Source organism: Nesoenas mayeri, assembly GCF_963082525.1.
Source record: "Nesoenas mayeri genome assembly, chromosome: 1".
Classification (NCBI taxonomy): Eukaryota; Metazoa; Chordata; class Aves; order Columbiformes; family Columbidae; genus Nesoenas; species Nesoenas mayeri.
The window spans coordinates 210,997,878-211,024,702 of record NC_137541.1 but is presented as its reverse complement, the minus strand read 5'-3'; the positions used below and the strand labels follow the sequence as shown (position 1 = coordinate 211,024,702).

The window sequence follows — 26,825 nt, the reverse complement described above, 5'->3', positions numbered from 1 at the left end:
TGGAGAGGCTTGGCAGGACAGATTTGGCTCAAATACTCACCCTTGTCCTGCCCTTTGTATTTCCAGTGAAGAGACATTTGCTGCCAGAAGCTGTTGGCAGAGGTCAGCATGGCCTTTCTTTCCCCTACGTCCCCAATACAGGAAAACTGCTGAGTCCTTCCAACCTACTGGTTCCTATGGGAATCTGGTAAACCCAGCACTGTAAATCAAGGGATTTGGTAAAAATGCAGAGCAGCTCTTCATTGGAAAAATGCTCAACTGTCAGGACAGATTAGATCCATACTGCTGATGCACAGACATCTGCTAGGACAGGACCTGTTGCCTGGTTTCTGGAGAAGGCTGGAAATGCCTCCATGTCCTTGCCAGTGGAGAGCATGCCCAAGGCTGCCAGCAGCTACTCCAAATGCCAAGCCACCTCTTCCAAGCACATCTTCACGTCTGGTCTGGTAAGGAAGGACACAGTAACTATGGGGCCTAAGCTCAGGTCTTCCTGTGTCAGTGTTCATGCGATGCTCCAGGTTGTAGGTGGGTCAATGCCAGACTAATCCCACCTCTTCTCTGGGCTTGGTGTGTCACGCTGCTCTTGCTGTTGCCCTGCATTTCAGAATAGATTTAAAAGCCAACATCATCTCTCCCTGGAGCAACACAAACTGTTTGAAACCACCCTCCATTGACATTTCCCTCAGCCCCTGCTGGAGTCATCAGGGGAATTCACCCTTCTTGGCCTTGATGTGGTACCTCTCTGTTGAGGCAGCCATGCAAACTGGTGCCTGTGGTGCATGTTTGCATGGTGTATACTTCTTCCTTTTAATGCATTGGCTCTTTTCTCATGGGTATGAGCATCCTGCAGCCATGTATTGCAGGCTGGGTAAGACCTAGCCTTCTGGAGGAGAAAGAAGCTGTGTCCCACATCATCTCCAAGTTTCCTCCTTGTTTGCATCAAATAGAGATAATTGTGTGATTGTCCTTCCCAGTTAAGCTCTTTCAGAACCTGTTTTAAACTGGAAGGAGTGTGAGGGGGAGGTAATTGTATTATTTTCTCCAGGAATTGGTACCCAGGGAGAACACAGCATTGCATTGCGTCTCACCACGAGAAGAACACCCCAGCCTTGGGAAGAGTGAGCTGGGAGGGTGCAATTTGGAGGGTTGAAAGGAAACCCTGATCCTGAAAAGTAATGAAATCTAACACAGAAACAGCAACATTTACAACTGATCATTGTCTTAGTCAAGCGAGGAAAGAAGTTTGGAAATCTTTGCCCTCACAAGGGCTGCTGGTAGCAAACCATGGCCTGGTGAAACCCTTGTATACAGGAGAAGTTAATTATGTGATATGACAAGGTGAGAAATGGAGAAGAGATGGATTGGAGGTGACAGATCGTTACTCAAGTTATGGCTGAGAGAGAGACGCAGAAAGTGTATGAAATTCAGCAGAGGTTCATTTCCCAGAGGCAGCACCTAACAACGAAAGGATGAACACCACAAACACATATAGCATGGTCTCCTCTTTGTTAGTCCTGGTGTAACAGCAGGGAGCTAGGCTCCTGTGACTTAGGGTCTAAACTTGTCTCTCATGGCGCTGGGCTCCAGCAATGTTATCCTGTTCTTCACAGATGTGGAGGACCCACTCATGGATCAACCCTGTTCCTCTGAAGATTTAGGTCTTAGTGTTTTGGTGGCCTTGTATCAAAACAGAGCTGATGACATTTATCTTTCACTGCAAAATTATCTTCACTGAAAACAGTTTAACTATCTGGGAGCTGTTATGAGTCCGTATAGACAGCGTCAGCTTCAGGCACATGGAAAGAGCTACTAGAAGCAACAGGAATCCTCTCTTGGTGGCTCAGGAGCAGCAACACAACTCCAGGCACATATAGCTGTGAAGTCTGGCACTGGAGGGCATTTTTTTTTCAAAGGACCATGAAATAAGGCATTTCTGTCCCAGAGAATTCAGGTGAAGAGATGACTGTCTTCTGTGGAGGACCTGTTCTTTTGGTTAGGGCCCTCACCCAGGAGGACAATGGCAAGTTCGTGTTCCTCAGAAGATACAAACCCATCGATTCCTGGGCAAAGGCCATTACCAATTAGGTTACAGCACATGGCGAATCACTTTTCCCTGCTAGATGCTTTGTGGGTGTTTGAGCATCAAAGTTTGCTGTCTGTGATAACAGCGATGAAAACACAAGTCTTCTTTGTCCTGAAAAATGGCCTTAATATCGTACTCAATATCTGGCCTCAGTCACATTCCTTGGAAAAGGCAACTGCATCAAATAGTGGGGCTAAAGCTGTAAGCTACAGCAGGGAAAATGAAGAATATCAGCCTGGGTCTGTATCTAAGCAAGCAGAGATGTTGCTATTGCTTGCACAACATGGGTGTGCCATGGAAATGTTCACCAGTTTGGGGCCAGAAAAGGCTAAAGGAACAGAAAGTGTCTGGTTGTGAAATTCGTGTGCAGTGAGCAGCAAGGAGCTCAGCACTTCAAACAACTGCCCACCTGCAAAGCAGCAGATAGACAAGCACCTACAAAGCTCTGCTAGCAGAAATTTAGATGTTAGAAGACTCCAATGTACCCCCAAGGTCAGCTAGGGACCTCAGTGGCATGCAGGAATATTGTCCAAAATACTATTCGGTCCCTAAAACTGTGCAGCTGAGATTTTTGGCTGCTGGTTTAGGTTGTTCTAGTGCTTCTTCACTCTTGGAGTGGGAAAGGATGCAGGATATTACCTACACCAAGGGATCTTCTTTCCCACTGCCTCTTTCCAGTATTTATACTGAGATCCCTAGAGTCTGGAGAAGTCAAGCGCAACACAGCTACAGATCTTGCTTGTCCTACATGGAATTTCCAGGCTCCTCCTTGAGAAGGATTGGAGCTCTTTACACATTTCAACTCTTCTGTCTCCTCCTGCACACCCAAAGACAGGAACAGGCATTGAGGAAGCCCATGGGATCGAGCACTGCTTGATGCTTCTCCCATCCATGTCCATTAACCAGCTTCAGTTTGGCCTTGAGTTAGGTCTTCAGATCTAAGTTGTACAGATGGTGTATGAAACCAGATGGATGGCCATGCTGTGAGCTCAGCTGCTCTCTCAACATGATAAGGAGGCTCCTTTGCTTCCTGTCGGGGTGGTGTCACACCACTAGCAGTGATGGTCACAGTAAGGGTAGAGGAACTGAGCTGCTCCTGCATCTTTCCATGTGTGGAGGAAGGAAGCACCACCTCCATAGCTTCAGCCAGCACAAAACAAAACAGCACTTCTAGGCAATAAATTAGGACAAGGAGCCACCTGGGACTTAGTCACAATTGGGTCCCTGCTGTACTCACAGGCTGAAGGGACCACAGGCAGGTCTAGCCCTAGCAAGAGATGAAGGACACAGATGTTCAGGGCACCTTCTGAACCACGAGAAGCCTCCTGGGCATTCATCACTGAACCATGTCCTGCTGATAAGCCACCTTCTGCATCTTCCTCTGAGAGGGACATCCACTTGGATTTCCACTGACACACTTCAACCTGTAGTTTTCTGTATTGCGCCAGGAAATCAAGTTCCTTTAACATCAGCTGCTTCTGCTCTGGGCTACAAGATTTCTCCTTCATTCTCTTCAGTTGCTGCATTTGCTGAGCCACCTGCCAGCCCAGGACATCTCTGCATGAAGCTGGAGAAAGGCCAAGCTCTTTATCAGATGCACCAGAATTGCAAAGGACAGAAGGTCATGCAGCTCTGGATATGCCTGGCTCCTACGTAGACATCAAAGCTTGTCTCTGTGGCTCTAAAAAAATAAAGGTACCAGGAAACAAAAACACAGCAGAGTCAACCCAAAAGACTATTGATAGAGCTGCAGCAGCAAAACCTGCTGCTGAACTGGCCACGAGGACAGACAGACAGTGCACTCGCAGACACATCTACTGAAGCCACACCAAGAAATGAAAGGGCAGTCAGTAGGTGAGGTATTATTTATTTGAAGCAGTGAGCATTATCACACTGTACAGGCAAAGGAAAAGGCTTACAGTCCACGAGAGACAAGACCGGACACGAGACAGTAACCTGGGGAGGATGGGGAAGAGAAGGTCTGTGGTAGAGTTGGGTATTTAATATGGCCTGGAAGGGAAAGATGCTGGAGAGGGAGAGGTGGGAGAAAGCAAAGGGCTGGAGAAGCATTCTGGGACAGACATGGAAATCTGGCAGGGAAGATGGAGGGAAAATGATTCTGAAGGCAAAAGGGAATAGCAGTGTGCTGGGTAGATGGGGTCTGGTGGGGTGTTGAGGACACTGAAGACTGCATGGGAAGGAGCCAACAGGGACACAGAAGTCCAATCAGCAATGAGACTTGGAGAGAGACTTTTGAGCAGGGCCTGTTGCGATAAGACAAGGGGTGATGGTTTTAAACTAAAGGAGGGAGATTCAGGCCAGACATGAGGAAGGAATTGTTGCCCTGAGGGTGGTGAGAGCCTGGCCCAGGTTGGCCAGAGAGGTGGTGGATGAACCATCCCTGGAGACATCCCAGGCCAGGCTGGACGGGGCTCTGAGCAACCTGAGCTGGTGAAGATGTCCCTGCTCATGGCAGGGGTGGCACTGGATGAGCTCAGAAGGTCCATTCCAACCCAAACTATTCTGTGATTCTATGAGAGGGGAGGGAGCAGTAGCAATGTGGGCAATGACATTCACTGCCCTGCAACTCCAAAGCACTATCTACTTCATTAAATTAAAGGTGCCTTATTGGCTCATGTCCCTGCTGATAAATCTCTTGGCTCCAGATGAGGTGGCCACAGCTGAACTAGTCCTCAGTTGGGTACTAAACCCTGAACCAGGCCAAGGAGCAAGTCAGTCCAATGACCAAGGACTGATCTCAGGATTTCCCTATCTTGACCATTGGGTACTGGTACCATCAAGTACCCCTGGGTGCTGTTAAACTGCTGAGGACAGACCCACCACCTGCAGCCATTGTGTGGTGAGATCCCCTCTACCACATGCCATGGAGGGTGCTCCTCACCCTCTGCTGTGACACAGCTCTCCAGACCTCTCACAGAGTCAGGCAGGACATGCAGGTCTCTGGTTCACCAAGGAGATATGGAAAGACACAGCTTTGCTCAGGGGCTTGAGGTTGCTGCATGTCTCGGGCTGGGGTGGGAGGTGGGCAGATGACAACAAGGGGGTTTTAGAAATGTTTCCCCATTTCTATTTCTCACACTGTTGAGCCGCCGACATTGAAGGAATGGTTTTCATTCCTCAGCGCTCTCACATATCGCTAAGATCTGTCACTACTCCTCATCCATCATTTTTCAGGCAGCTGGTCCTTGCTGCTGGTTTCCGGGGAGCAGACTCCCTGCAGGGAAAGCTGGCATTTTAGAAAGCTTAAAGATGCCTTCGATCCATTAGCAGGCTTTTCTTTTATCCTTTGGCTCACATCTCCTCCACTTGACAGGCATGATTAGGCAGATGTTTCCAAGGCACCCTGCAACAGAAATTCAGACTATTCATAAGCCATTCACAATTCACGATAAACCACCACTCCTGAAGTATTCAGAGCTGTGTTACCCCTCATTGCAGACCTCTGAGCTTATGAGTTAACCCAGTGGCACTAGTGCAATTACTCCCAACCCAAAAAGTCCACATAAATAAGGGCAAGTGGCAGTGGGTAGTCAAATCCCCAACTGGATCAAACTTACCATGACACTGCTGGAAACAAGGAGAGCTGAAGCCCGTGTCTGAACATCACAATATTTTCCAGCTGTGCAAAAGATACTGTTCTTAGTGCTGAACACAGCCATGGTATCACATTCATTCTAGGGAATTTCTTCTTCCTGTACCGCTCCTCTTTATTTGACGTTGCTGCTGCTGTTGGGAATGGTGGTTATTCCTTGGATGTTAGGAGGTACCAGCTATGACAGAGACATCTTCTTAAAAAGCCCGTTTCTCTCCTGCAACGGTACATCTTTAAACTCTAAATCCAAGGGATATTATGACACAAGAGGCTGCATTGGTATAAGGGCTGACATGTCAGCTGATCAAATATCCGTACTCATCCTTTGACCTTGCTCTACCAGTCAGGGATGTAATAATTATAACTCTGGTTTTCAAAGGAAGCTCAGAGATTTGCAAATGGCAAAATCCATTAAACTCATTCCTGTGCCTAAGGCACTTAAGCTCCTGCCTGACACAGGGAGGAATGGAGAGATGGAGACCGTCAGGCCTCTTCATCCACCCATGCACAAGTCTTTGGGGGTGTGTGCTGAAGCCCTTAGCACATGATGCATTTCAAAGCAAGTGATTAAAATCAGAAACGTGATGGCCTCCCCTGATGGGACTGCTGACACCCTGCTCAATCAAAACAACATCTCTGCAAAGCTGCACTCGGATGCTCCGTTATTAAGAGCGTGAGAAGCAGACTTAACTCTTTAAATTCAACATGTCAGTATTTTCTCTCCCCTCTTTGTCCCCTCACCAGACACCAACGCTGACAATTAGGACTATTTTTACTCCAGCCAGTGTCTCCACACTAAATGCTCTTATAAAACAAGGCATTTCATTTTTAGTAACCCACCTCCAGCGCTTTGCACAGACGTTGCTCTCACAGCCACCCTTGGAAAAATGTGGGAAGTGCCTCTCACTAATGACTTGGCAAAGATTAAGAAGCAAGTTGGTAGCAGTGGGTTCAGATAGTGATGGTTAAAGACCAGGGAGCCCAGGTCCCCATAAATGTAATCATCCCAGTAGGTCCTACTGTCTCTTAGAAAAGCACATTGAGCAAGTTTGGAGAGAAACAGGACGACAAGGACACATTTTCCAGCAACGAATGTGGGCAGCTGGATAGGATCAGATGGATCACCCATCCATGGGTGCATGGTATACCCCATCCTGCACCATGGAACAGAACCTAGACCTTCATGTCACGGGAGAAACATTTTGTTGGCCAACGTGGATTGTCACAGATAAGCCCCATCAATGATCAGTCTTAACAATGAACATTTTCTGCAGTACGAGCTGTGGAGGGGTGACAAGATAAACGCCGGGACCTACAGCTCAGCTGAAACACTAAAGATCATATAGTTATGCATGATGGATGAATAGATGGATTTGGTAGGGAAGGGAGAGGGAAGGCAGGGTGATACAGCAGGACATCAGAAAGCAGCACTGTTGTTAGCATGTAGTTACAGGTGAGATAAATATAGAAAGAGATTTGTAAACCAGGCAGAGATGAGAAATAGCACCCAGAAACAGTAAGGCAGAAAAGGGTTGGAAGTCAGCAGAGCTACGTTGGAGGAGAGATTTCAAAACACAACCCAATGAAGACAAATTTCCCCAGGTTGGTGGGGTTGTTATTGGAATAGCTATTAAAAGAAAAATGTGATTAAAAGTAAAAATTGCAGGTAGGAGCTTACAAATTAATTAAGAGAAAAAAGAGATGAAACTAAGATTAGGGTTCACCATTTAAAATAAAATTGTGCCCTCAGCTCTGCTTTCTTCTCAGGCATCATTTTTTCCAGATAGCAAATGCTTTAATTAATATAAAATCAGTACTTTGCACTTCCACAGACACTGCCAAACACCTGTTCAGCGGCAGCTGGGCTTGCAGCACGCTGGAAGTGCTTAACTCAAGAATTTGCCACCTCCTTTCAATGAGGATTTATAGCCCCTTGACCCACCCCATGGGCCTTTCAGGTGGTTTTGGGCCAAAGCAAAAGCTGTAGGCATTTGGAAAAGGGTGTGTAATTAAGCGAGCTCATCCACAGCATCTCCCCTCCCTCCAGCTCTTGATGGGACTTGGTTTCTCCTCCCTGATCCAATGCAACGTGGACACCTGCAAAGTGGAGCAGCAGCATTTTGCATGCAGGGCACTCACTGAACCAACCTTCTGCTGGAGACACTATATATAGAGAATAAAAGCAAACTACCTGCTCCGTCCACATGAATTCACTGTCCATCTTCAGATTTGCAAATGCTTAGCTCTCGCGTCAGGCTAGTCTGAGGTTAGCTGCCATCTAAAGGGGACTGTGACAGCTCAGTTGTCCCTATGGCATCATGGAACTGGTGGTGGCTTCTAAGCAACACAAATCTGATTACGGTTGGAAGGGTGTTTCTTTCGCTTAACTGTGCTTCTTATCGAGAAAACAAGATCAAGGAGGTGGTATTCGTCTTTAGCTTTTATTTATCATTGGAAAAAAAAGAACCCTTTGAGCAAGCAAAGATCACAAGCACGTCACAATCAATTGGCTATACATTAATTTGTGTGTATGTTCTGTGTGTTTGTGTGTGTGTGTGTGATTCTCATCAGAACAGCAAGAATGAAAAAGCACCACGAGGAGGTGTGCTTAACACATTACAAGAGACAATTTGTGATATGCAACCAAACCCAGGCCACAAAATATTAATTAGACACTTCCTATCTGCCTCCAAGAGGCAAGAGTTTGTGGAATTCATGGGAGCCACGTTTTTACGCCGGACGCGTTGCAAATGAAGAAGCAGGTGATCGGTGTGCAAAGCAGTCAGAAAACAGGAGCTCAGACAGCAATTAGCACCATTTTGCAGAAAGGAGTAACAGTACAATACAGTGAAAATGGGAAAGCAAGCAATAGACAGCAGAGGAATTTTGACAGGGTAAAAAGCAAAAAACATTTTTTTTGTTTTACAAGGAAAGCAAAACATATTACAAATCAGCGGCGAAACAGAATCAGCATTGCGGTAGCTGGAAACACAGAACAGCAGAGCACTCTTTCCCAGTGGGATCGACAAGCTCAGAGTCCAAAGTGAACTTGAAACAGCAGAGATTTTTGTCTCCTTTCTGATAAACCTGAGTGAGTCAAATGGGTGTAAAGTCTACGGAAGGGAGAGCAGTGCGGGATTTCACCCTGAGACCTGACTCTGCTGCAGTTCCTGGCATTCAATGCAATAAACTGTGTGCTTGGATGTGTGCTGAGGACCTGGTACATGTGGAGCAAATGTCAGCATTTATATCCCGATTTTGGGATTTATATCCCTGTTTTGTTGCTGTCTGAGAGGGAGGTCCCCAGGCCCTACCAGTTTCCTAGACTCTTTCTGAAAAGATTGAAACCTTCCAAGTGCCATTCATCCCACACAAAGAGAGGTGTCCAAAATAGGTAGCTCAATGGCTCTTGGAAGGTTTCTTCAATAGAGAGGGAATTCAGACCACTGACTAGCACTTCATACCTAGCTTTGTAGTTAGATGCCACCAAAAACTTCATGTGTTAAGGAGACATAAGGCCATATTCTGACCACTCACTGTGCATGTTTCATTCAAACACTGCGATGGATGCTCTTCATCGAGAAGTAGCAACCCTGAAGCACTAGATGATGAGCAGTTGATCTAATGTGACGGAGATGCTTGGTTCAGGTGGTCTGAACATCTTAATGATGTTCCTTGGGCAAAATTTGGTTACCCTTGAAGTCAAGGGCTAAATTCCTGTTGAATTGAAGGTGGAATGGTGGCAAGCATGCTGTCTGCTTGAATGTGAAGCTTTGGGCCATAAAATAATTGGGAGAATCATTTGGCATGGTCTTTCCGTATGTACGAGATTGGTGCGTTGGGCTATTGGTAACTGTCTACGTGCCTTCCCGACACGTTCTGCCTGCTGTGACACGTCATCTTCACGGCTGTTGCTATATCCTGCCATAGGAGAGGTTGTTACTGAGGAGTGTGAAGATGGATGAAGCATTTAAATGCCAAGGAATCACACCAAGTCTTGGAAGCTCAGGCTTCTCTGGCCAGTTGTCCCTTGTGCGATGGGGTGGAAAGAGCTGTGAGCGGCACTTCTCTCCACCAGCTCAACACAAGCCTTTTGCCGAGCTGTGCTGGAGATAGAGCTGAGCTTTGCACTCCAGAGGTGCTGCAGGAGCTTCTGAGCACTCAGAAAAGCAATGGACAGGTCAGCGTCTCCATGGAGCATGCACATCTAAAAATGCACTATATTCGCAAAGATTTCCACAGTTTTACTTCCTGGAGGATTTCCCTGGTTTCCTCCTAAACGTCGGAGGTTTAAATATATATATTTCTATATATGAATATATATTTTTCCACATACACAACCTGACTAGCTCATAGCACACAGTTCTAACACAGCTAAGCTTGGAAATACACCACTGAATTCAGAACACTACACGTACTTATATTCAAAGCTTTAGGCTGTTAGCGCAAGGCAAACAGGACACACCACACAATACAATGAACTTGGCATTTATTCATTACTAAGGCCAGCAAATGTCACTATCTGTATACCACAGAGCTTTCCTCCTCTTTGGAAACGTTCTCTCAGCCTCGTAGCCCACCGCTTATTTATGTTTCCAAAAGACCCAATTCTAATGGGGTGAGATCCCAAAAATGGGACTCCTCACCCTCCCGGCCCATCCCTTTTTCTGTTCAATAGTTTCATATCTCTAAAATATCCTAGCAGCAAGACTTCCCTCATTCAAACACCTCTAAAGCAACACAGTCCTTATACTCTCCTCTTGCAATACCTCCCTACCCTGCTTTCCATGTCTCACTTCGTTCTTCCCAATTGTCTGTTCTCTGAAAGTTTCAAGATGCACTGCATGTTAGGATAAAAATATTGAGCTGCAAAAATAAGAAAGAACCCTGCACCTTGACTTGTGGCTACTCTGCTATGGGACAATTTCACAGCTCAGTTTGGAGGGGATCAAGATTAATCCTTCTGTATTTAGGACTCAATCCAGGAGTCAGACATGTAAATTCGGATTGGGACCTTACCTCTCGAAGCCCCCATTGACTCAGCAACCCAGATTCCTGGGTATGCAATGCCAGTCTGTTGGGCCAGTTCAAACTCACTGACAAATGGTCTTGCTGTGTTTACAGCTTCCCAACTGGACTTGCTGTGCATGGGGATCTCCTAGAGTAAGAGCACAGTAAATAGGATTGAAACCCTGAGATCTTGCCCGGAGGGAGTCTAGGGGTCCCAGCAACTGGTTTATGGACCTCTTAGGATGCTCGTGAGCCAATATGAACTGCAACAGCTGGTACAGTCAAAACAATGGGGGCTGACGGTTCTAAACAACCTTGCTGACCCATTTATTTTTACCCCTTGGAAGGTCACATCTGCAAACTAAACCTATTTCTGGAATCTAGCTCTGTTTACTGGCACCCCAGAAGTGAAGAAAGCAGACCAAGATTCAAAAAAAACCACATATAACTAAAGAGATCCATAACCTAGGGGAAACAATAGGGAAGAACAGCCTGCTGATAACCTAGTCTGACCTGCCACATGCTTGGGAAGTCTTCACTGCTCTCTGCGCTTTCCCTCATTCCTTTTTTAAAGAAAATCAAGGCCTTCAGGTAGTGTTGATGGATAAAGCTGCCTTGATTCAGCTAGACCTACCCCCCAGCTACCCTGGGGGAGGATTTGGCCCTTTATTTGCAAGGGATCTCCTTTCCCATCACTTATTGGAGCAAAAGTCCCACTGGTATCACCAGGGGAAATCACTCTCGGCTACGTCACTGATTCTAATGGGTTTACAGAAGATCCACAGCACCACAAATGAACCTTTGATCCTCTCTGCCTTTAAAACCTTTCCACCTGTTGACACCAGTGGGAGATGACCAAAGAATGGCCAACCCCAAAAGGGGCTAGGGGTCTCATGATGAGAGCACAACCCCTCCATGGCTCAACAAGCACTTACATGCCATTGGAGGACCAAGCCCAAGGAAAGGGACAAGCTGTTGGACACAACAACAGTTGATCCATCACCTTCATCTCCTACAACCCCATTTGTGCATTCCCACGACCCTCACTCTGTGCAGAGCCATGTTGTGCAGGCAAAGCAGAACAATCTGACCTCACAAACAAGGATTCCCTAATCCTCCTTGGAAATAAAACAGAAAAGCTTCTAATACAATCAGAACAAAAAGCAGATTAGAAGCCTCTAATTAATTTTGTGGCCTTTATTTAATCAAAGGAAAAAAAAAGAAGAAAGAAAATGAAAAAAAAAAGAGAAAGAAAAGAAAGTGCAGTGACATTTACTCTTTTGCCTCAGCCAGTTTATTGTTCATCTCTTTACTTTTCTCCTTGTCCTCTGGCTTTGCTGTGTTGGAGGTCTCGGCGCTCTTTTTCTTGGCAGCCCGGCCAGATGCGATCTGCTTGTCTTTGGCCTTTTTCAGGGGTTTATGGCTTGTTGTGGTCTTTTTTGGTTTGGAAGGCTTTACGCTAGGCTTTTCCACCTGCATGGAGGGCGACATGCAAAACGACAACACAGAGATGGAGAGAGAAAGAGAGACACAAGGACAGGTGGAAAATAGGATTTAGGTCAGAAAGGGCATGAATATTGCTTATCTAATCAGCTATGCCCTGCCACGAAGAGAGGGGAGCAGTTGGGTGCATGTTGAGTTGGCCAAATCCTTTCATGGTGTTGATGCCCTGAAGTCACAATGGCCCTGAAGCAACAGATCCCGTTGTATCTAGATCAATGCACAGTCAGGTAAACAGAAGAGGGAATATTATCAACATTTTATCAATTCCTTCATCTTTCTCTGACTTCAGGAGGGGCTTTGCATGCCAAAAGGTGGTTGTCTCCCTCTAGATTAAAAGCAGAGAAGTGATGCTTAGGGCAAAGAGGCTCCTACAAGCCACCACCTTCCACAGAATGACAGAATAGCTGGCATTGGAATGGACCTCTGGAGATCATCCAATCCAATCCAACCCACATGCTTAAGAAGGTTCACCAGAGCAGATCACACAGGAAGGTGTCCAGGTGGGTTTGAATGTCTCCAGAGAAGGAGACTCCACAGTCTCTCTTGGCAGCCTGGTCCAGGCACTGGCACCCTCAAAGTAAAGTGGTTTCTCCTCATATTCAGATGGAACCTAAGTGTTTCAGTCTGTGCCTGTTACTCCTCATCCTATTGCTGGGCACCACTAAAAAGAGTTATCACTGAAAAGAGCTTTCTTGCAGGACATGATTCCTCAGTCTGTTTGTCCCTTAATAGATTGCCACAATGGAGGAAAATTACTTGGGGGCAGCTGGGCTGCAAAATTGGCACCCAAGCAAAGTCCACAACAGTGTCTTGCATCCGTCTGTTTCTACAGCCCCCAGAACAGGGAGGACATCTTCAAAATTAAGGATGAACAGAAGCCTTCAGCTCCTCCATGCTGGCCCTGCCATCCCCTTGAGACCTCATAAATGTAAACACTGGGAAAGACAAATGCTCCTGGGTTTAAAACTTCACAGACTGACTCCATTTATTTTCAGACCCTCTGCTGCTCCTAGAAAACAAGGCTGGAAGACATTTTAGCTTCAGCCCTTCTCAATATCATCAAAGCCAAAAGTGCTTGCTGTCAAAATCTGTGGAGCATTCTGAATCCATCGTAGGTGAAGATCTGGCTCTTACCATGTTCTTCCTGGAATAGAGGGTAAGGTGGGATGTCTACGGTGTTGGAAGGAGAAAGAGAAATGTGTCTAGGTCAGGAGTGTCCAACTCATTTTCACCATGGGCCACATCAGCCTTGAGGCAGCCTTCAAAGGGCTGAATGCAATTTTAGGACTGTATAAATGTAACTACTCCTATATTTATACAGTTCTAAAACTATATTCAGCCCCCTGAAGGGCTGATGTGGCCATCGGTGAAAATGAGTTTGACAACTCTGGTCTAGAAAATACTCTGGGGAATGACAATGCAAAAACCTCTTCATCTGGGCCCTATCTTCATGTCTTTACAATTTGACATAGGGTACTATTGTCTCCAAAGTGCATCAGCCCATAGAATCACAGAGTGGTTTGGGTTGGAAGGGACCTTAAACATCATCTACTCTAACCCCTCCCTGCTATGAGCAGGGACACCTTCCACTAGTCCAGGTTGCTCAGAGCCCCGTCCAGCCTCACCCTGAACACTTCCAGGGATGGGGCATCCACAACTTCTCTGGGCAACCTATTCCAGTGCCTCACTAGCCTCACAGCAAAGAATTTCTTCCTAATATCTAACAAAAATTTACATTTTTTTCAGTTTAAAACGATCACCCCTTGTCCTTTCACAACAGGCCCTGCTCAAAAGTCTGTCCCCATCTTTCTTCTTGGCCCCTTTTAAGTCCAGAAAGGCAGCACTAAGGTCTCCCCGGAGCTTCTGTTCTCCAGCTGAACACCCCAACTCTCTCAGCCTGTCCCCCAGCAGAGCTGTTCCAGCCTCACATCATTTCTGTGGCTCCTCTGGCCCCTCCAGCAGGTCCATGTATGTCCTGTGCTGAGGACCCAGAGCTGGACCAGCACTGCAGGGGGGTCTCACCAGAGCGGAGCAGAGGGGCAGAATCCCCTCCCTGCACCTGCTGGTCACGCTGCTGGGGATGCAGCCCCAGGATACTACTGTTTTTCTGGGCTGCGAGTGCACTTTGCTGACTCGTATTCCATTTTTCATCCACCACCATCTACAGGTGGATCCACAGATGCAGCCGCTGGTCAGAAATTAAGATGCCACATGAGGGAATGTGAGCGGGCAGCGGTCACCCCAGCCTTACTGTGCTGGACATGTCCCACCAAGAGCAGTGGTGGCCCTGGGTCTCTTCCGACACGTTTCTTACCTTTGGCGGTTCTTTGTAGGGTTCGCTGTAGAGAGTGCGTATCCTTCTGCGCTCCAGGTATTTGTTATCAGCTGGAGAAGGCTTATTGGTTTCCCCCTTGAACTGAGCGCTGTAACTGGTTTCATGGGTCATTTTCTCCTCTGGCGGCTTGTACTGGGACTTTGCTTTTATAGCTTTCACAGGCTTGATGTCTATCCAGGGTCTGAATTCATTTCTGAAGATCAAAAAGAAAAGAAAGGGGTTCAGGAATTAAATCAACAGGAGAGTAGAGGGAACATGGGGATGGAATCCCTCATTGCTCAGTAAGGTCTCTTTGAAAGGGCTTTTATGTACATCCAGACAAGTTTACAAAGAAATTGGCTCCCAACAGCTCATTTTTTACCTCATCTAAAACCTACTGAGACATTAGGAAAAGCTCAAAAGAAAGTTGCTCTATTAAAATCAGCCAGTCCTGGGCATCAGACTACCTGCTAGTTGTGTGACAATGGTGATGTGCCCTATCAAAAGCTGGCTGTGATGCTTTTTAATTTTAAAAACAGAGATAATGTTTTGTCTCTACAGCTTCACCTCTGCACTGGAGCTACCTGCAAGCAGCTCTTGACTCTCGCAGTTAGGGTGGAAAAGAATACTTGGAAAGGAACACCAAAATTCATGTTCTGCAACTCAACACAGGACACACACTTCTCAGCAAGCTTCCCTGCAGGTAAGCTAGCTGGGTCATTTGGAAATGTAAGGAAACAAGATTTTCTACAGACATCCCTTACCCGTGGCTGTAAGTAGTGAATTGTATCATTCTTCCCATATTGCACCAAATTATGCACAACAGCTTTTGTTAATTCCATAAAAGAATAGTTTAAGTTAAAGCAGTAATTGATTTAAGGTCAAGCAGAGTTGGAAATGCACAGTTTATCAGGTATTGTGAGCTATGGCTTCTCTATATTAGGTGATGGTAAATTCTTGAGTTACTGGAAAAAAATAACATCATCTTTTTTTTTTTTTTTGACAGAGCTGTTAGTTTTTTTGAGAAAAAAACAAATAAACACATTTCAAAATATTTTTAGCATCTGCTGGACACATTCCGGTTCCCATCCACAGACTCTTTCTCTTGCATTTTTTAGTTCTTCACAACAGAGCACCACCATAACTAGTTTTGAATAAAGCATTTCATTTCCTATCTAAAAATTAACATTAATCTGAGAATGAAGACGGAGAAACCCCAAGTGTGTTGCTACCTTAGATGGGTCCCGCTCAGACATAGTCCCAGGCAGTGTTTAGATTCTGAAGACTGCAATGCAAGCCAGGAGCTACCCTAATGGTGGTGATATGAGCCCCCCACTTGTGAATTTTACATAGAAAACAAAGCCCTTGTGGCAATTTCAGGACCTCTGAGGCAATGGGACCTCTACATTGAAAACCTTGTTCCCTTTTGCTCTGTTCCACTCAACTACCTTTGGGCTGTATTACTGGTTTATTAGGGAAATGAGTGGAGGGTACTATATATCTGCCAGTCAATCCCTTCCCTTAATAGCTTTGAACATCTTAATCACCATCAGCCAAATTTGACAAATGGTCATGGACATAATCAGGTTTTATTTTTATGAAGATAAGCAGATGGACTGAGTCCAAAGGTGCAAGAAAGCTCCAGAATGGACATGCACACACACTTCTTTGGTCATCAGAGAACCCACTTAGGCAGGGAGGCTAGACTGCAGAAGGTCATCTGTTGTCCAAGGGACCCATAGCAAATGATTCCTTCACATGCAGGATCAGTGTAGCTCCCTGGCCACCCAGTCCTACATTTCCCACTCACACAGACTGGTCAATGTGGACAGTGGAGTTTGGAGAACCCTTAGAATCATAGAATAGTTTGGGTTGGAAGGGATCTTCAAAGCTCATCCAGTGCCACCCCTGCCATGAGCAGGGACATCTTCACCAGCTCAGGTTGCCCAGAGCCCCGTCCAGCCTGGCTTGGGATGTCTCCAGGGATGGTTCATCCACCACCTCTCTGGCCAACCTGGGACAGGCTCTCACCACCCTCAGGGCAACCATTTCTTCACTATGCCAAAGATAGGTGACTGGTTTAGGATGAGCTAACTCCTTGTGGGCTGTTGACTATCTAGATCTCCACTAATAGGAACACAGACATCTAGCACACATGAGACCTTCACACCATACACCTCTAAATGCAAGTATCTTACTCCATGAGCCAAATCCAATCCATGAGCCAAATCCAAGCCAATTCTCCATCCTGTCTTATTGTTGATTCCAGCTGCACCTGCTTTTTCTTTTCCCTGTATTTATTCATTTCTCTCCACTTGCTTCATTATTCAGTTCTTCTTGGGCTTGGATAATACTGTCAAACTGCTTGTTTGAAAGATGCTATTCTCCACAAAACCATTCCACTGCATGAGCAATATATGAATGGGCTCATTTGTGTCCCCTTGGTTCCTGTTCAGTGAATGCCATCCCTTCGTCCACAAATATTTCTCTGCTGTCCATTGTTAAAATATTCCTTCTGCATGAAGAACTGAGAGAAAGGAAGAGGAAGCATCTTTAAAGAACTGGATTAAAGATGTTAATACATTACTGACAAACTCAAAGTTGACCCAAAGTTCCTCAAAAGATAAAAGGTTTCTTCTTAGAATCTCCTTTTGTTCCATAAGAAGACTCTGTATTTATTATTACTTTCCAAAGGAAATAAAATCATGCACTAATTCTCTCTGTCCACGTCTATCTGTCACTCAGATCGGTTCCTAGCAACTTCTGAACCCTTTAGCTGTTTTCTATCATATTTATAGCAGAGGTAGAAATCTCAGACGTGACAATTACAACGTTTCCTCAAAAGCAGTGGATGGGCACAAGAGGAACATCCAAACAGTGCTCTGCAACTGAGAAACAGGCAAGTAAAGTTCATTTTCTTACTTATTGCAAGGCCAGCTGGCCAAACAACCCACATGGACCACCAGGTCAACCCGCAAACCTAAGCACGGCTTGCATCTACAGAATCAGAGGCAAAGAATGGAGGTTGTAGTACTGTGCACGTAGGGGCTGGACTTTAAAGCAGATGTAACAATTCTGGGAGTACTCAGCTCTGCTGTGCTTGGAGACAAGACCCTTGAGTACCCTGTACCTCCCAAGATGAGCCTGGTTTTGCAGGCAAAGGACAGACAAACAGCTGCTCTTAGGTGGATGCATGTCCACCAGCTCTGAAACTGTTCAGACATGATCTTCTCTGGAAATGGAGGACAGAAAGCTATTGCGCTTGAAATATTTCACAGTGTTGACAAAAGAGTTGTAAATATCAGGTATGTCACGTGAATTCAATGCACATCTAGAAGTAACAGGTTGCACAGAGAGGTGGCAGAGGCCCCATCCCTGGAGACATCCCAGGCCAGGCTGGACGGGGCTCTGAGCAACCTGAGCTGCTGAAGATGTCCCTGCTCATGGCAGGGGTGGCACTGGGGGAGCTTTAAGGTCTCTTCTAACTTTTATGATTCTATTCTAAATAGGACGTGGTTTAGTACTAGAGTTAGGTTAGCTTATGATTGGATTTGACGATCCTGAGGGTCTCTTCCAACCGAAATGATTCCATGATTCTAAATCCCTTTTTGGGCAAATATGCAGGATATCACATCATCAGCTATTACAGTGGGGTCGGTCCCCTCAAGCATGTGAGAGAACATGGGCCATGTTTGTATGGAGTCCTACCACACCTGGGATGGACCAGCCACTTCATGCTATGACCATGCTCCAGCACCCAGTGTGTCTAATTCTACATCTCTGCTATCCAGAGCTTGCAGAAGCAGTGGAAGGAGGAGAGAAACTCAGACCATTTCCTACAGCTACACATGGCCTAGCAAGCTGATCTCAGTGCCTGTTTTTGATATTCAGGAAACATATAAACTGTAAAAAAAGAGTTATCAGAAGAGACACAGGCTATTCTGTGATGGCTGTGTCCATGCTCAAAACCACAGGTTACAATGGTTCATTAGCACGAAAGTGCTAATTTCTAAATGTCTCCGTCTACACCACAGATAAGTGAGGGAAAACAGCACATTGGGATCTGCCCTTGGAATACATCAGCTCCTGAACACAGCCCAACAATTACTTGGGAAAGTACTAGTTATCCTGGGCCAAAAATGTAGGCAGGAGTGTGCTAGCAGCTTCACAGCATGGATCATCACACTTCAGTGCCAGACACATTGAATTTACCAGTGCAAAGTATAAACGAAGAGGGAGGTGCCCTGCTTGGAATCTGCATCTCTGTTGATTGTAGGGATGGGGGAATGTCTCAGGAAGGTGACTTAAATCCTAATGAGGCATAAACATGGTGAGAAACTTCTTTACTTTGAAGGTGCCAGAGCCTGGCCCAGGCTGCCCAGAGAGGCTGTGGAGTCTCCTTCTGTGGAGACATTCAAACCCACCTGGATGTGACCCTGTGTGACCTGCTCTGGTGAATCTGCTTTAGCTGGTGGGTTGGACTGGATGATCTCCAGAGGTCCCTTCCAACCCCAACCATTCTTTAATTCTGTGAATCGCCCTTCCAGGTCTGGTGACTCTTCATCAAATGCCTGTTTGATATGGTTCTATGTCATCTTGAGCTCATGTTGTCCCAACAGTGAGCAAACAAGTGAGAAGAAAAGCAGCAGCTCTAAGAGTTGATTCTTTTTGGTCCTCTGGGACTAGTGAAAATATCTGTTCTCCAAAGTATCAGAATCATAGAATAATTTTGGTTGGAAGAGACCCTCAAGATGATTGAGTCCAACCATTAACCAAATGCTGGCACTAAACCATGTCCCCAAGAATTTAATCTCCATGTCTGCTCAACCCCTCCAGGGATGGTGACTCCACCACTGCCCTGGGCAGCCTGTTCCAATGCCCAACAGCCCTTTCCATGAAAATAAAAGTTCCTAATATCCAATCTATCTTATCAGTTGCTCCAGTAATGCTAAAACTAACCCTGGCTTTTAGAAAGCCCCTGCAGTGCTGAGATATCCCTCCTTACTACTTAACATCCCTACACCAATTTGTGATGAAGGTGCCCAGAAGTTGCAAATTCCAGCTGCAATCTGAAATGTATCCTGAAAATGTTATTTCTCTCTGCTTTGAGAGCAGATGATAGTGTCATCTGGATGACCATAGATGGCTCCACACAAAATTAGCTCTGGAAGTATTTCAGAAGCATCTTAGATGCCAAGCCAAAAGAGCTCAGCCTTAAATCTCACCTAAAACCTGAGCAAAAGCCTTTGTTCACACCACACAGGTGAGTCACAGGCATGGATTAGCATCAGTATGGACATATCCAACAGGTATAGGTTAGTCCAGCTCTATAATCCTTTATCTAAGGGAACAGCATTAATTTTGCTGAAAAATTTAAGGATTGCAATCTTGGCATGAAATGGAGGGGGTGAACTGAAATAGCAGTAAATTACACACCTCCTAGTCTTACAAAGAGTAATTAGAAACAGTAGGGAACTCAGTACTGACCTGAAATGGAAACTGAAATGAAACTCAACGAAAATGAATATAGGACCAATCAGATGACCTTTTGTAAGCCAAGTGCATCAGGAAAAATTGCCAGTGAAGACAGAATCACAGAACCATAGAATAGTTTTCGTTGGAAGGGACCTTCAAAGCTCACCTAGTCCAACCCCTGCCATGAGCAGGGACATCTTCACCCATATCAGGTTGCTCAGAGCCCCGATAGCCATCTATAGACCTAATAGGAATATAAGGCTGCACAGGATGGGACAGATGTCTTGCAAATTAATAGGTAGCAGATCATCTTATAAGATGACAGTAGCCTGGGGATGCGGTGGCCTGATAAATATCCATTAAAGCCAAGAGTTGCTCTCCACATCTATCAGCGTCCACCACACTGCCCTTCCACAGGGCTTCATCCAGCCTGCTTATTTTATTTTAATTGCTTTTTCCCCTTGGCTGAGGATTGCTAAAGGAGGCTGCATGTGAAGGTGACTTGAAGAACTTCCTCCACCCCAGCCAGGGGACATGGGGTTGATATGAGCTCCAAACTATGGTATGCAGCCATCTCTGGAGATGTTCACCAACACTCACATAGGCTTAGATTAACTTCATCTATTGATGCAAGAGCGAAGCCAGGAGGGGCAGATGGGGTCAGGTTTAACCACTTCAAAGCTTCCACCTACTTTGAAGGACATTAAAGAGAAGTTACATTTGTTCAGAATCAGCACAGGATGCTAAATTTACTCTGCTGACAGTTTTACTGGCACTGAGTCAGCCCAATTCCCTCATACCGATGTGTACGCATGAAATAATGAATGGTGCAGAAAAGGGAGACCCGCAACTACACAGTGGAGTCCTGCACAGAAGGGATATTTCTAACTTAACCTAGAAAGCTATGGATCAACCAAAAATGAAAAATATTCAGATTTTTCACTAGGAAAAAAAAAAAAAAGAAATGTTTAGCCTGAAATGTTTAATTAATTGTTTGTGTTTTTTTCATTTTCCTTACTTATTTTCCATCCCATTTTTTTCCCTTATTCTACTCAAGACAATATGAAAGAACTATGAATCCCTTTATGAAGCAAAACATCAATCTGTTTCACAAGGAATATTTCAGAATATCACATTTCTCTTTAATATTCCTCTAAGCAGAACAACAATGAAAAAAATACACATTTTCGTGAAACTAAACAGCAAATTTGCCTGATATTTTTGAGTTATTATGCCTCTCTCTTCTCTCTCATTTGCTCCCAAATATTCTCCAGCTCCCTTTTCCTTCTTAATGCAGGAAGAGAGATGTTCAGAGAAACAAAACAGTGGGAAGCCAAAAGTCGATGATAATGGCTGGTCGAACTCTGGAGCTCAATGTCAAAGGAGGTCACTGAAGTCCAGTATATAATGAGATTTAATTAAGTCATGGCTGTTTAGATGGAAATTGAGAATATTCAGCGTTATGAAAGGAAATTTCAGCAACACATCCTCGTAATAATCATTAACATCACTCTTCAGCATTCACCTGTCCTCTACAAACTATGGGCCAAAGTTTGAGCTATTCAACACCGTAGGAATCTCCTCTGATCTCCTTCCAGCTATCTGGTCCTGGCCGTGATCAGCCAGAAGATACTGGACTAAGCTGAACTGTGAGCAAATCCTGCTCACGAAGAATTGCTCACATGAGAAGCACGCATGTTGGATCCTAAAACTGTATTATTTTCTAATGAGAACAGAAAAACTCCATTTGGAGTCAGTATAAACAGGCTGTGTATCCTTCTGCAAACACAATTAATTTTAAAGATAAGCCCAACTGTTTCTGTCCTGCAAAAGCCAAAACATGATTTTCAGCAATAAAGGAACAATGGCCCATGCTGAGGTCCCTCATGCAATAGTAAACACCATGACATGATCTTGCCTTCCAGATAAATAAGTCTAAAGTCCTGGAACTGGATGACTCCTTACTGTTTCTGTCAGCCTGACTTGTTACTGCACCCAAAGACACTGACCTCAGCACTTTCATCCTATCTCCCACCTCAGCCCCCTTTGCTTAAAAGGTCAATTCCAACCAACTCCTATTGCAACGGTCTTGCCATCATATAAAATTCACCACCGCAAGTGCAAGAACTACCCTCTCATTGTCTGCTGCATCAAGTGCCCTGTCTCCTACTCCTACGTGATGCTTAATGACAGCTTTATCCTCCAATGCCCACGCTATTATCTTGTACACAATAATTTACTGTAAAGCTGCACAGAGACTGTGAATGGTATAATGAAGCTCCTGGTGCCTGAGATTATTTTTTCTCCCAACATTAATAATCAACTTCTATAGATGTATGCGTACATATATATATGTATACAAGAGCAAATCAGTTTGGACGAGCCGATATCTAATTGTGCGTGACTAAAACAATGTGATACATTAATGCACAAATTTGAAGCTTGGACAATGCACAATGGAGTAAGTGTGAGCAGGCTGGGAAGGGACCACTGTCTGTGGACATCTCTGGTTAGGGCTCATCAAGTACAACACTGGCACAAAAGAGGAGGAAAGTGCTGAGGCTACAACAGGGTGACTTCAGCACAGACTGAAAGCAGGCTATGAATAAGATATAACTAATGTACTGAAAAGGATGAAGTCAAGTCATTTGGCAGAGCAGAACCATGCTGCAACCCATTTATAAAAGTTGCTTGAGTCAGCAGCTCACAAATCATGGATATTTTCATTGCCTGAGGGCCATGGAGCATGGACTTCTAAGGAGGAAAAATTGTTGCCCATGCTCTCATGTCCAAAATGTCACAAATACGTGAATGATGGTGATGGTGAACACTGCAGAGGGCCCAGGAGCTCAAAGAGCAAAGTAGTTGTGGGAAAGCAACCCCAAGATCAACAGTCCTGCCAATAGTCATGTCTCAGCAGAAGGAACTAGGAGGTTTGAGGACCATCTGAACCAGCCACTGGGATACTGAGCAGCACAGAAAGGTCCATGTATGATAGGAAAGGGTGAGATAGATCCCTACACTCAGACTAGGTGGCACATAAAGGGTGAGTGTCAGGAGGACGGAGCCAGGCTCTTCTCGGTGACAACCAGTGATAGGACAAGGGGTAATGGGTTAAAACTGGAACACAAAAGGTTCCACTTAAATTTGAGAATAAAATTCTTCTCAGTAAGGGTGACAGACACTGGCCCAGGCTGCCCAGGTAGGTTGTGGAGTCTCCTTCTCTGCAGACATTCCAACCCGCCTGGACACCTTCCTGTGTAACCTCATCTGGGTGTTCCTGCTCCATGGGGGGATTGCACTGGATGAGCTTTCCAGGTCCCTTCCAACCCCTGACATTCTGGGATTCTGTGATTCTGTGATCTGGCCACCATTGACACCCAAAGTCCACTTGTTTGTGGACCTCGGGGTAAACATCAATCCCCCTGAGATCACCTCCTTCCTTCAAGTACTACCTCCACCTTAGGCCCACTCTTAATTCTGCATTATTCCCCCAAGTCCCAGTGCTCAGCCAGACATGGAGAAAGCAGATTCTGGCCAGATAAAAGATACCTATCAGCATCTGCTACAGCCCAGCAGCCAGAGGTCCTCCCCACGTCCTGGTGGCTGAATACCCACCAAAGGGAAAAGCATGGACTCTGGGCTAGATAACACTGGGACATCCCACAGCAGAAATGCCAGAAAACAAAGAAAGTTCCATCTGGAGATCTGAAGAGGTTAAACCCAACAGCAGTTGAGACCTTGATTTCAGGAACCCTCCTGGTATGAATCATCACCCCATTAAGATTTGCCATCTTATCTCTCTCTGAATTTCTCTTGATGTTATAAGCTCATGGGTCCTGTTGAGGAAGGGACACACATTGGGTGTTCCATACAGAAGCTGCTATGCTGTCTTCAGACATGTTCAAGCCTGTAAAGTCAGTGAATTCAATGTTGGTGCCACCAATGATGCCAGATGATGAACCCTGAGAGCTCCCATGGGGATCACAGCCTGACATTTCTGAGCTTGCTTGCAGACACCACCCACCTGTAAACATCATGTTGACCCCGTTGACCCCTGAAAAATAGGTCAGGGCCAGGCTTAAGCTCCACTAACATCCAATTTAATGGCCTATAAGTCTATTCTCCAGTTGGTTGGAGCAAGAGCAGTGTGTCAGCCCCTTTGTCCTCAAAATGGGCAAATGACTGTGAAATCTGCCACAAGGTTAAACAAACAAAACAGCTCATGGCATGGATGCTTTGACACAAAAGCTCCTTTGTTGACAGGGTGATGTAGCAAGATGGGCATTGAGAAAAGCGTCGCCCCAGGCAGCTCTGGATGGGCTGCAGAAACCTGAACAGGGCAAGGAGACCCAAAGTGCTCCTGTGAGAGTTTGCTGGGCCAAAGAGCATCATGTATTTGAAACCTTCTCAAGAAAATGTGCACAACGGCATGGCTACCATCAAGGTACGGACACATGAACTAACAAGGTTCACCAAGTAACATATGGTACAGTCCCAGGGAAAAACAAACCAACAAACAAGCAAACAACAACTTGAGAAGAAACCTTTATAGTAGGAAAAGTGGAAGAACTTGTAAAGAAAACACAATATTTTAAATTCTGCTCTTCAAGTGCAAAGGCTTTTCAGTGCAATTCGTGATGAGTGCAATAAACTTATTCAAACACCTGATGGGACACAGCAGCTGTGGTTGGGTGGTGGCCTCCTAAGCCTTTGGCTCCAGTGGGATTCCTGGTGGAGAGATGTTTTCAGCACTTCATTTCAAGCGTCTGAAGACATAAACCAGAAATGCATTAAAAATGCATTATTTCAGCTCAGCAAAACACTTCAGCACATGCACAGTAGCTCTTGGCTGCTCCTTATATGTAAATATGGACATAAATGACTTCCTGAAGCAGAGCTTGGTGGACCACACTGCAAAAGCTATACATGAATCTATGATGTGATTTTTCAGAGGGGGAATCTGGTGCAGCAAGATGTGCTAACTAAGGCTGGGGAAAATTAAGCTTTGTAGGTTAAATGAAGCAATTATGTTTCACAAACTCAGGGAAGAATTAGCCCTCCGGAGAGATCCAGCAGCACAACTCCAAAGGGAACCCAAAGACGTAATCTTTCAGCAACAACGGGGCAGACTCTGACAGAACCGAGGAGCTGCTGCCCAAGGAGATGAAGGATGGAGCATCTCACTGACCAGCACTGCTGACAACAGCTCTGGTCCAAATTGCTCCATTCACACTGCTGGGGGCTCTTGTGAACCACAGAATCACAGAATGGTTGGGGTTGGAAGGGACCACTAGAAATCACATAGTCCAACCCACCTGCTAAAGCAGGATCACCCAGAGTAAATAATTTACCCTCGTAGATCTGCACAGGGGCTGCTGGGGAAAGCCCACCCTGTCCTGACTATCCTGAAAGCTCTGGTGTGAAGCTGCTTGAGCTCATTGCCAGCTCATATTCCCAAGATCCTGGCCCTTCTCCAACCTGGAGATGCTCTAGTGATTACTGCAGTTCACCTGCATCAAAACCGCAAGGTTTGCCCTTGAGGCAAATTACAGAAGTGCTTTTAAACTAAAGGAGGGGAGATTCAGGCCAGACAGGAGGAAGAAATTGTTGCCCCTGAGGGTGGTGAGAGCCTGGCCCAGGTTGGCCAGAGAGGTGGTGGATGAACCATCCCTCGAGACATCCCAGGCCAGGCTGGACGGGGCTCTGAGCAACCTGAGCTGGTGAAGATGTCCCTGCTCATGGCAGGGGTGGCACTGGATGAGCTTTGAACATCCCTTCACACCCAAACTATTCTGTGATTCTATGATTCTAAGATTCTAAGGATGGGTCTCTCTGAAGGAAGGTCAGGAAATAGCCTTTGACATGAAATAGAAGATCCTCCCCTGCGGCAATGTTATTTGATTACCTGCATTTTTCTCCTCCCTTCAGGGAATCATTATTTCTCTTCTTCCTGTGTTTCTAATGCAGCTCAAAATTAGTATTGCTCTTTGATTTCATTTCTAGTCTGCATGACAGTGTAATTGCTCATCCTGGCATGGGACTAGAAATAGATTCAGCAGTAAAGCAGGTAAAGGAGGAACACAGTGAAGCTTAAATAACAGCTATTATTTTGCCACTGTATTGATGACTTGAAGCATTATTTGCTCCTTGCTGTAGTAGCTACTATTTGACTGTATCTGAAATATGCTGATTGGGAACCAGGTGCCCTAATACTTAATCACAAACATGAAATATGAAGAACCTAGTTAGTCACAGTTTGAGTTTCAATTCATATGTGATAGCAATTCTGGTGTGAGCTTTAACAGAAGACCTTGTCACCTGATTTCAAAAGGTTTACGTGTCCAAGATGGCAACAAGGCAAATGCTAGGAAAAGGGAGATCACAGAATAACAGAATCATTTTGGTTGGCAAAGACCCTCAAGATCATTGAGTCCAACCATTAACACAACACTATCACTAAACCATGTCCCTGAGAACCTCAACTATGTGTCTTTTAAACACCTCTAGGGATGGTGACTCCACCACTGTCCTGGGCAACCTGTTCCAATGCCCGACAGCCCTTTTGGTGAAGACATTTTTCCTAAATACCCTCCACTGTCAATGATCCTGCAGAGCTGATGGAGATACCGGTGCAAAGTCCTGGCCTCATTTGCTGCTCATACTAGGAGATGTCTCCTAGATGCCAACAGGACAGAGAAGCTTGCAGCTCAGCTGAGGCCAAACAACCAGGATGGCCTCTTGTTTTCTGTTAGACCACTGAAACCTGGGTGTTGTAACAACCAGGTATCTCCTAAATGATCTTACACTTCCACGGCTCAGAGCCT

At 45.4% G+C, this 26,825-nt stretch overlaps 1 protein-coding gene across 1 annotated transcript in view; it reads right to left on the bottom strand.

The window, feature by feature from the left end:
* Window positions 1-11,779: 11,779 nt before the first annotated feature.
* MAP6 (microtubule associated protein 6) overlaps window positions 11,780-26,825 on the bottom strand; it is a gene marked incomplete at its 5' end in the record, with an annotated part of 33,371 nt that continues 18,325 nt past the window's right edge. The window contains 2 exons of the mRNA XM_080363456.1: window positions 11,780-12,179; window positions 14,524-14,737. Of these exons, the coding sequence (XP_080219582.1) occupies window positions 11,979-12,179; window positions 14,524-14,737 (415 nt within the window). The 3' untranslated portion in view covers window positions 11,780-11,978. The remainder of the gene's footprint in view (window positions 12,180-14,523; window positions 14,738-26,825) is intronic.